This window comes from Chanos chanos, chromosome 2, assembly GCF_902362185.1.
Source record: "Chanos chanos chromosome 2, fChaCha1.1, whole genome shotgun sequence".
In the NCBI taxonomy this organism is placed as follows: Eukaryota; Metazoa; Chordata; class Actinopteri; order Gonorynchiformes; family Chanidae; genus Chanos; species Chanos chanos.
The window spans coordinates 44,591,998-44,603,053 of NC_044496.1; the positions used below are offsets into that span (position 1 = coordinate 44,591,998).

Sequence of the window (11,056 nt, forward strand, 5' to 3'; positions counted from 1 at the left end):
AATATGGAAACAATCTGCAACCTGCATTACACACACCAGCCAAAATACAATATAAACAAAATACATGAAGAAGTACGCATAACCGAGTGTCTGCATAAGGCTGTAATACAATAATGCACCTTACTACTTCGTAACAGTGTGCGATCTTTCCAGTCGTACAACTAGAGATTATTGACTGTTATTAATTTTGAAATTAGCGTTATTTTGTGACTATACAAATACTACACAGTATACACACACACACACACATGCATTATAATATGTATACACATATTTATACATATATTTCTTCTCTCTTTGTCAGTGCCGATGAGTGTGGGATGTGTGACATGAAAATGGACGGTTTGTACAGTCACAGCTCGTACCTGCTGCAGCAGCTGCAGGAGCAGCGCATTCAGGGGTTGTTGTGTGACTGTATGCTGGTGGTGAAAGGCGTCTGTTTTAAAGCGCATAAAAACGTCCTTGCCGCTTTCAGTGCTTATTTCAGGTGACTGAACAACGATTGAACACAGAGAAGAGTAAATGAAGTAGCTGAATTTTTTAAGGAACAGACAAATAAATGAAGTAACTGAAAATAACAAAAAATACAAATGAATAAATAGCATGTTAGATTGGTTTATATGAAGAGGTACTTAAAATTCAGTTAAATCTTAAAAATATTCACCTGGCTGTTGAAATTTTCTTTCTTAATAGGTCTTTGTTCCAGAATTCTCCAGGTCAAAAGAATGATGTTTTTCACCTGGGCATCCAGGATGTAGGGGGTATCGGCCAGATTCTAGACTACATGTATACCTCCCATCTGGAAGTGAACCAGGACAATGTTCAAGCTTTGCTTAACATTGCCCAGTGCCTACAGGTCACCAACATTCTGACCATGTGTAATGAGTTCCTGAAACCTTGTGTACCTGCTGCAGACACTCCTTCCTTCTCTCTGCCTGCCGTTCTGACCCATGAGCAGGACTGTGTGCTGGGAGGCAGTCTGGCACCCGAAGTGGACCTCCACTGCCCATCCGCAGACACCCAGAAACACTCTCTCTGTCCGTCTGATACTGACCACTTCAAAAGGCCTCATGTTGGGTCACAATACACCAGCAACACTCTGGAAGCTGCCAGTGGTATTCCATCAGTGCCTGATAAACAACCCTTACATGGTTATAAGCTGCGTAATTTTTACAGTAAACAGTACTTTAAGCAGAGCGCAGCTCAGGCCTGCAGCACAGGACAGGGCCCCCTGGTGGTGGAAGAGCACTGTAACACAAACACTGCTAACACCAGTCCCATACCTCCTCTGCCTGCATGCCCAGTGAACATTGTCCCACGGGATACCACCCAGTCAGAGCCCGCCTCTCAGAGCTTTGCCCAGTCTGTTCCTGATATGGGCACACCTGCTTCAGGTGGGAAAAGCCCACCAACGCCACGCCCTGTGAGACCAAAGAAGACTGTTTACCTGAAGAAGTACAACTACTTGCGGTCCCAGAATGCCCTGGAAGAGATGGCAGCACTGCCCAGCCAACTGGGCAACAGCTGTGTTAAGGATCCTTGTCAGCAGGAAGAGCCTCCAGCTCAACCCACCGATACTCCTGTGGAGGACACGGTGTCTAACCAATCAGAGGCAGTGGTTTCAGGGACAGAATCTCGCCTACCCAGCCCCTTGGGGGTGGAGCAAGAAGAGCTAGAGCCGCAGGGAGGCAGGGAAAGGTCAGAGGTCGTGGGGAACAGTAACAAGTATTGTTGTGAAATGTGTGGAAAGACCTTTAAACATCCAAGCAACCTGGAGCTTCACAAACGTTCGCACACTGGTGAGTCAGGACGCTACAGTGCCAGAAGAGATCAGCTTAAAATCTCTGTTCAGAATCTCTCTCTTGTGGACCACACTTCATGTATTTCTGATGATAATAGATATTTATGACTGTTAGGTTTTACAGACTTGAAAAAACAGTTAATCAAATTAAATTCATTGTTACTTCTCTCAGTATCATAACATACTTGTTTGCTTGTGTCCCTCATCAGGTGAGAAGCCATACCAGTGTAACATTTGTGGGAAAAACTTTTCCCAGGTTTGTAAACTATAAGAACGTCCAGTAAACAACCCCTTTCAATGTTCCCAGTAGGTGACAAGGAGACTGCTTGTTTATTACATTATCTGTTTACAGGCTGGTAATCTGCAGACGCATTTGCGTCGTCACTCAGGAGAGAAGCCCTTTATCTGTGAGCTCTGTGGAAAAAGGTACAGGTGTCTGTACACTCTGATATCTCTCTGCAAGGGAATGTGGACACAAAAGGCAGGACTGTCTGTAACGTTACTACACTACAGTGGTGGAACTGTAGTCTGTGTACTGGGCTTCAGAGGATATCTACTGTTTGCATTGTTGCTCTGCTAACTGACCGCCTCTGCTCAATTAATTTGTAAAGAACATTTTTCAAGAACATATTTCAAGAGATATTATCACAGCTTCACTTAAAATCTTATTAGTATCTGGTATATCATAACAGTTGACATGGAAATGAAACCTCTGAGGAGTATGGGAACAGGACCAGTGCTTAGACTGAAGTGATGTTAATGCCAGATTTGCTCTTTAGATTATGTAGTTGTAGTTGTATTAAAGACAGCATAAGACTAACTGAGTTGTGATTGTTGACAGTTTTGCTGCATCGGGGGATGTCCAACGTCACATTATTATCCACTCTGGAGCTCGACCTCACCTTTGTGACATCTGTGGACGGGGTGAGTAGAAAATACAACATGACTTTAGAGAGCACAAACAAACAAATGGAACTCACCTGTAAACAAACGTTAGCAGCTCAGGAGAAATCTTGACCGGTTCTTGATATTCAGCAACTGTACTTTGTAAGATGGAATGTTACACTTTGTCATGACATGACATTTAACCATTCTTTCTGCCTCATATTGTATTATACTTCATCTCTGTTTGTCCTCAGGATTCACAAACTTCAGCAACTTGAAAGAGCACAAAAAAACGCACACGACAGATAAAGAATTTACGTGTGACCAGTGTGGCAAATCCTTTAATATGCACAGAAAACTGCTCAAACATAAGATGAGACACACAGGAGAGAAGCCCTACTCTTGCCAGACCTGTGGTAATTTTCTCTTCCCCTCTTGCCTGCTCACATCTGATTGGTTTAAAACTGTACCTGTATCAAATAATGAAGAATTATTTCTATTTTCAGTTATGCTCTCACTGAATATTTGTAATGAACAATTTGTGCTGTTGTAACTGATGACTCATATGTAAATTCAAGTTGAAAACTTGAATAGGTGAAGACAGTAAAACTCTGACCAGGACCGAGTATGATTACAATGAGTTCTATCTGAATGCATCTGGTCTATAATAGAAGTGGTGTGTTTGTGTGTGTGTGTGTGTGTGTGTGTGCGCGCGCTTCGGCAGGTAAATCGTTTGCTGGCTCAGGTGACCTGCAGCGGCACGTGCGTTCCCACACAGGTGAAAGGCCATACGCCTGTGACAGGTGCGGAAAGAGCTTCACACGTACAGCAGTCCTGCGCAGACATCGCAGTTCTCACTGCAAACCTCTAACAGACCCCGACAATGCAGACAACAGCCCAGAGGAACCACCACCAACCCCCCACAGTAAAACCCCCATGCCTCCAGGGCAGCCTGCACAACTCCTGTCCACCCCAGGGGTCAGCAGGCCTCCTGCAGACGCTCCCTCCAACATACAAAGTCTTCCTAACCCCCCTGCCTCCTCCTCCTCCTCCTCCTCCTCCTCCTCCTCCTCCTCTTCTCTCTCAGAGCTGCGCTCTATTGTTCCTCACCACCTCCTCTCCTCACAGACGGACAGATCTCCTGCTCCAGACCTTCTCAAAATGCCCAAACACCCTTTGCACCCCCCAGCTGTCCACTTCAGCTCCTGTGCCCAGGAGAACTCAGTTGGGGACAAATTCCACCCTGCTTCCAGAAGCCCCCTCCCACTCCCCACCCAAACAGACGGACACTGTGGACTCCCTCTGGCCAACCGCACCAACGGTGGTGCCACCTACAGGAGCGGAGAGGGAACATTCTGCTCCAGTGGGACTCTGTGGGGGTTGGCCATGAAGACCCTACAGAGCGACAGTGAGATAGAGCAATGACAGAGACAGAGAACCAGAGAGAGAGAGAGGAACAGACTGTTTCTCTCTAATACATAGATATTCTTTGTGTGTGGGGCAGTCTGAATCCCACGCTCCTACTGATTGTTAGCGTTACGTGCAATTAAAAGAAAGGTTCCAGTTTTTTTTACCGAGTGTTTTCACCTCAAGATGGTCCTCTAGATGGGATATTCCTCTGGGTGTGATAGTGGAAACCTGTATTTGGCTTGTTCCAATAAATAAGTCAGCTGCCACAGGCAGTAAAATACCTCAACAAATCTTTCTTTTAAGGATTTATTTCTACCTAGGAAACAAGTGTGTGTGGACATTTCAGCCAGTCAGTGGCATGTAAGGAACAAAAAGCTTGTAGGATTTCTTGAACTGAAGGGTTGAAAAGCCAGTTACTTATTTTATTTACAAGTTTTTTTTTCTTCTTGACAGTCTCTTCAGTGTGGCTTATACCTGCAGCACAGCACACAAAGCAAAAATGTTATCATTGATCTTTCATCTGTAGTCTGCTCATACATTCAGCTATTACAAGTCATTTGAATTCACTGTGTTTTCTTTACTCTAGACTGTCAGATTGTCCCCTTTCCTTCTCTCTCTCTCTCTCTCTCTCTCTCTCTCTCTCTTTCTTGCTATCTGTCTCTCTAGCTCTGCCTCTTCCTCAGACTCCTCTGTGACCTCCGTATCTTAGGAACAGGCGGGAAATGGGATAATTAGTAAAATTGCTCTTAAACTAATCAGGGCACTCACTCAATGCTGGTGACCTGAGAGAGGGGAAAAGGTTTGATACTCATGAACATATTCAGTATGTTTTTTCTCAAAATTTTGTCTATATGACATTGTCTTAAACATGGATCATATGTAAACTAATGCTCTATAACCAATAGTGATCAGACTTGATATAGAGGTGGCATTGTCATGAACAATCATTTTATTGGTAGAATCCTATTAATGGAATATTAAAAAGGAATAGCACATGAACACACATGGCATAAAGGGAACAAATAAGGATCAAACATCTTTAAAGTACAATTAAATACATAACAACTTATATTAAATTATTGTGGGACCATTAGTATCATTTCATGTTATTATCACGCAGAGTTGATAGTAACGCTCTGAGTGCCAGTTGGTCAATTAGCCCAACTGTGTAATTCATTACTTTTAAATGTGTCACATGACCCCACACCAAGAAACATTTAGTTGTAATTCATACAAATATTTCTTGTGGAACATCTTTTTTAAACCCAGCTTTTGTCCTTTCGTGGAAATAATTTGTAAATATGCATTCATTTGTTTATAGTGCAACCCGACAGTCTTAATTCCATTCTTAATCTTTGCAGGCGTCTTGTTTCCTTATCCTTTTTGAACCCGCTCTCCATCCACCTTGTCTTGGGATAGTCTGTCATAATATTACACGCGCGCGTTATATCACAGGCAAGCAGCAGCGTTTCGAGCATCCCTCCCTCTCGTACGCGCGCAGCAGCGGCAGAGGCTTTTGTGTATATGTGTGTGTGTGTGTGTGCCTCTCTCTGCGTGTCCAGGAACGGCAACAGCACCTACATCAAGCCGCAGCATCCCTCTCATTAAATCGGCTGCGTCATACCTTGGTCCGTGGAGAGAGAGAGAGAGAGACGGGGACAAAACAGCGACTTTATCCATTTAAAACACGTCAAGTATTTTAAGTCCCGTCTTAACCGACCGAGTGGGGACAGAGTGATCGGAGGTATTTCATTTGGACGTATCAGGGAGGTAAGTACTGCTTACGATTTTAAAGGTTGGTACGAATTAGCGTAACATTTGCGCTTTGTGCCAGGAGACGATAAACAACAGTGACCAGTAAAATAAACAGGATATGGACAGGTTATTGATTGTATGGGAGGACTAATAGATTAATACTTTAAATGAAACTGCTGTTTCACTTACTATATGTATATTTATGTAACAAAGCAGTTTAAATGATATGCGTTTGACAAAGCGTGGAGAGAGTGAAGGCATAATCCTCTCTAGCCATATGAGCCGATGTATTTACATTTAGCTCGCACGTAATCACGTAGGTTTATCAACCTGCCATTTGATTGTTCGTAAAGAGAATAATCAATCAAAATACGCGTCTTGTTTTCAAACCACAAGGACCGTATTCGCGTCACGTAAAATGGTGAAACTGGGAAACAATTTTGGGGAGAAAAACAACGCCAAACCCGCCACGGAGGATGGGTTCGACACCATTCCACTTATTACACCGCTGGATGTAAATCAGTTGCAGTTTCCTCCACCGGACAAGGTGAGGGATTTTTTTATGTTCGGTTTATGTAAGGAGATAATCAGTATACGTTGGGCTTTGCCCGTTTGACCAATTTCAGTCTTTTCCCAAGAGGCGATGCGTGCTGCCCCATGCATAATTCACACTCCACCATTTCTTGCTCCATCAATCATTGCACCTCCACCAAGCATGGTGGTGTATTTCTCACCTTACACAACACAGTCTAATAATTAAGAAATAATTTTAAAATGTCCAAAGTTTAATAAATATGTTATTCTTTAAATTAAAGTGTTATTTGTAGTTTTAATTTACCAGTTTAAACTGTCATCTAGATTTTTGGCACATTATATACAATTAAATAATGAAACCAAACCAGCACTGCACTTCAGCAGAGTTCTGTTTACTCACACATGTTGACTTGATTTTTTTTTTTTAAATAGGTGGTGGTTAAGACCAAAACAGAATATGACGGACAGAAGAAGAAGGGAAAATTTCGCTCTCCTAAAATTGCTGAGTTCACCATCAGCATCATCGAAGGAGTATCTGAGCGCCTGAAAGTAAGTCTCAGATGTTTTTCATCAAATCCATGTTAGATTCATTTTCATGAAATTCAGATTCCTTTTCATTGATTGGAACAATATTATAGTAGGCTGACTGATTCATTGACTGGTTGATTAATTCATTCATTTGTTGGTTGGTTGGTTGATTCATCCATTCATTCATTCATTCGTTGATTGATTGATTCATTCATAAGCTCTGCTAGATTTTTACCTGTTATGCTGACCATCATTTACTTTGACCATTTGGACTGAAATGTAAAACTATGTTTGTGTTCATTTTCCCATCAGGGGAGTATTTAAGTTTCAGAGCATGTTAAGTTGACATTGCGCCTCTCGTCTGTTCAGCTGTTTGTGAATTAAGGTGAAAGTGTGACTGTTCTCTGTTTGGGTGAGAGTGTGACTTCAAGTATGTGCATAAGCGCAAAAGTGTGACCGATTTCTGTTTAGATATGTGTTTGTGTGTGTGTCAGAGGATCACAGTGTGATAATGTTCAGTTTTGTGTTTGGATGTAAATATTAGAATGGCAGCGTGATTGTATTTACATATGTTTGTCTTAGGCGACTGTGAATATGGGTGTGTGTATGGTGTGCTAACGTTAAATGTGCTAAGGATATGTATGTTTTAAGATGACAAGTGCCCTCTGTGTTCAGGAGTGTGTTAGGGTGACGGTGTTACTGTGTTTAGGTGTGTGTGGCTGTGTGTGTTAGTATGACAGGTTACTAAGGCTGTGCATGTCAGGGCAACAGTGGAACTGTTCAGGTTGAGGGGTGTTCCAGGGTGACTGTATGTGTGCATGTATGGGTTTGGGGTGAATACTAGTCCAATCAGAGCTAGGTTGCTCTTCACTGAGTGTGTGAACTCACACAGTTCAGTGGCAATGCACCGTTGCTAGGTAACCAAATGAGTCAATGCTTGAGGAGGAGAGATCTGTCTCACGGGAGATGTGGAGGATATTGAAGACTGTCTCACTCACGCCCCTTGTTTATGTGTTTCTCTTTCTTTCCATCTCCATCTCTCTCTGCCTTTCTCTGTTTATCTCTCCCTCCTTCTCACTCTGTGCCTTACCCTCTCATTAACACATGCGCTATTCAGATACTGATTATGTTTAAAATGATTGCAGCATGGTAGGGTGTCACCAGTTTCTTTCTGCAAACACTGAACATTCTGGGTTGAGCTCCTCAGAGTCTGCATTTATCATTGTTGTAGAATGCTCTGGAACCACAATCAGAGCTCTAAAGAACCTTTTCTCAGAATGTTCTGGAATAAATCTGAATGTGACACCAGGGACTCAGGCCCCTCCCCTCATCTCCCAGGGCAACAGAGGATGATTGTCAGAACAACTTATTCCTCTGTGCGATCTGTAGCACAAAATGGAACACAAAAGGTTGATGTTTAACCACCTCATTTTGTCCTTTTAACATCAAACTACAGACATTTTGTACTGCCTGCAGCTAAATCTCAGTCCCTGGCATATGGCAGCGTCTGTCCCCTAGCAGATGGGCCTATCAGAGAGAAAAATGATGCCATTATACTGCTGAAAACACTTCCATTCCTCTCTGCATGCTCTCTGTCAGAGTTCTGGCATTCCACTGGCCTTAATGGAAACCTTTTGGAAACATTTAGCCTAAGAACTCTGAGAGCACAGAACAACACCAGACACATCCCACAGCAATATAGCCATGTGCCACATGAATGTGCCTCTTCTTGTTAGCACAGGTTCAACAGTTCAACGAGAAAGCTAAAAAATGAACAAAGTAGATATGGATCCCATATGCCCCCATTGTTTAGAGAGATATGGATGCTCATGTTAGCACACAGAAAGTTAGCTATTACTGCATCCCCTGCATCTATAGAGCTGCTCTAAGATCTTTAAAAAATGATCTGAAACTTTTGTTTAATGTAAATTGAAATTTCGGTTAATGTAATTATCTGGACATTTGCCATCAGAAGTCTTCATGTCCTCATTATTTCATATGCTGGAATGTTCATGAACGGACATTAGATTGACTCGAATGACTTCATTAGCAAAGGTAAGATGTTTTAGAGAGAAAAGTCTGAAAGAGAAAAACCTCTTTTTTAACCGATGATATCAACCTGTGTACCAGTCCCGGATCATCTTTCCCAGTTTACAGCAGAATGAAAGAAATTCAGTCATAAATTCAGTGTGCAGTCAATGCTCTGCGGTGTTTAATTTATGAAAGATGTTTGTAAATGTGTTTAGGAACACTGATCTGCAGGATGCTACTGTATGTGGGCAGCGCTCCAGGGGTCACCCGCTGCAACAAATGTTTTTAGCCAACACTAGCAAGAGAAGAGAGAAACAACATGTTCCTCTTTAATCTCTCACGTTTTTCATTACTCCACCAGCAACCCCCACCCATTCAGCCCAAAGTAATATCAAAAGACAGCCAGAGAAAGGGTTATGTGCCTGAAGACATATTTGCTTGATTCTTTTCCCTTCTTTAAAGAATCACTTAGTAGAGCATATCACTGTTGAGAAACTCTTTTCCAAATATCAATGAATCTTAACAGCACTTGGAGTCTGTAACTGTCATAGTTGCTTGTTTTGAGTTGGGATAAATCAAAGAAGTGCAATGTTAGCTGCCTTGATCAAACGCCGACTAGACGTACTGAATAAAAAGACTCACACAGAGCTTTATAGGAATACTCCGTCAGTGAAATTCACAAAGTCATGAATTGAGACACTTTCATATTGTTCTTTCTCCTTTTTCTTTCATATTTATTGCTGTTTGCAGGTTACCCTGTTGGTGATTTGTGCTCTGGCATTTCTGGTGTGTGTGGTTTTCTTGGTGGTCTATAAGGTGTACCAGTATGAGCAGCCGTGTCCTGATGGATTCATGTACACGGTGAGAGCTTTTTAAAACTGGTCCACTGTGTTTTCTCACTGCTTTTAACACATGCATATACTTTTTTCCCCCTTACATTTGTGTACTGTTGGGTCAAGTCCCGCATCTTCTTCACAAGCTGCATTCTACAGTGAATTGAACGAATGTTCATGTTTTGGTATTTTCTTTCAGAAACATTTACTGTGACAGCTTATATTATTGAAGTGAATATCTATTTTATGCTTTATTTTTTTAAAAACAAATCAAAATTCAGTTGTTATCCCTTACCATTTCTGTAAAAATGCTAAAAAAAATTGTTTCAGGTGAATTCTTTATTTTTATATTTGCAGTTTTGTGCACCTTATCACACTAGTGTTTTTCCTTTTTTTCTTCCCCTCTCTCTGTAGCAAAACCGCTGCATGCCTGCGGGGGTGTACAGTTACTACCCCCCCCAGGGTCCTGCCGGGCGAGGCCGTCTCTTCACCATTATTAACCACTACAATGTGGCCAAGCAGACCATCACTCGCTCCATTTCTCCATGGATGAGTGTCCTTTCTGAGGAGAAAGTCTCTCAACAGGAGACTGAGACTACACAGAAACTGGCCTGAAGAGGAACTATGATTAACACACACACATACACACATAAACATACACATAAACACACACACACACACACACACACAAACATACAGCTGTAAAACTACACAACCTCATCTCTGTGCGTTTCTTTTGTCCTCTTCTTACATGCATACGTAATAAACACAATATTACAAATGCCCACACAGACACAGCTACACTCTCCCTGTTTCTTTGTAAATTCTCTATAACACACACTCCCTCTCTCTGTAACATATACTGACATATGCATATTAGCAGACACACACGTGCCACCTCAACCTTGAACCTGATATATAAGCTCACATACACCAACCACCAATTCAGAACCGGAGTTGGTATAATGTGATAACGTTCACACACACACACACACACACACACACACACACATACACCAACCACTAATTCAGAACTGAAGCTGATATAGTGTGATAACATTCAAAAACACACTCACACCCACACATACACCAACCACTAATTCAGAACTGAAGCTGATATAGTGTGATAACATTCACACACACACGCACACACGCACACACATATACACACACACAGTTTCTTTAAAGATTTACTCAAGGTGTAAAAACACATCTAAAAGGTGCTTTCCACAGTCATATTCAGAATGTTAACTCACTGTCAGAACAAAGCTAGTTTAAT

At 42.0% G+C, this 11,056-nt stretch overlaps 2 protein-coding genes across 2 annotated transcripts; both read left to right on the forward strand.

Annotated features, from left to right (window-relative positions):
* The first annotated feature begins 335 nt into the window (after positions 1 to 335).
* On the forward strand, positions 336 to 4,111 carry zbtb49 (zinc finger and BTB domain containing 49). The gene is made up of 8 exons (XM_030765373.1): positions 336 to 487; positions 694 to 1,799; positions 2,011 to 2,057; positions 2,154 to 2,227; positions 2,643 to 2,725; positions 2,941 to 3,102; positions 3,411 to 3,664; positions 3,815 to 4,111. Exons 1-8 carry the CDS (start codon positions 336 to 338, stop codon positions 4,109 to 4,111), a joined length of 2,175 nt encoding a protein of 724 aa, XP_030621233.1.
* Positions 4,112 to 6,269: 2,158 nt separating this feature from the next.
* On the forward strand, positions 6,270 to 10,392 carry LOC115806050 (neuronal vesicle trafficking-associated protein 1-like). Its single transcript, XM_030766778.1, has 4 exons — positions 6,270 to 6,398; positions 6,818 to 6,934; positions 9,695 to 9,805; positions 10,192 to 10,392. Exons 1-4 carry the CDS (start codon positions 6,270 to 6,272, stop codon positions 10,390 to 10,392), a joined length of 558 nt encoding a protein of 185 aa, XP_030622638.1.
* The last annotated feature ends 664 nt before the right edge of the window (positions 10,393 to 11,056 follow it).

Excerpts from the sequence above, each read along its gene's own strand:
- zbtb49 (XM_030765373.1), top strand. The coding sequence starts at position 336 with ATGGACGGTTTGTACAGTCACAGCTCGTACCTGCTGCAGCAGCTGCAG. Across the intron at positions 488-693 it reads GCTTTCAGTGCTTATTTCAG|GTCTTTGTTCCAGAATTCTC; the intron begins GTGACTGAACAA and ends CTTTCTTAATAG. Across the intron at positions 3,103-3,410 it reads CTACTCTTGCCAGACCTGTG|GTAAATCGTTTGCTGGCTCA; the intron begins GTAATTTTCTCT and ends GCGCTTCGGCAG.
- LOC115806050 (XM_030766778.1), top strand. The coding sequence starts at position 6,270 with ATGGTGAAACTGGGAAACAATTTTGGGGAGAAAAACAACGCCAAACCC. Across the intron at positions 6,935-9,694 it reads GAGTATCTGAGCGCCTGAAA|GTTACCCTGTTGGTGATTTG; the intron begins GTAAGTCTCAGA and ends TGCTGTTTGCAG. Across the intron at positions 9,806-10,191 it reads CTGATGGATTCATGTACACG|CAAAACCGCTGCATGCCTGC; the intron begins GTGAGAGCTTTT and ends CTCTCTCTGTAG.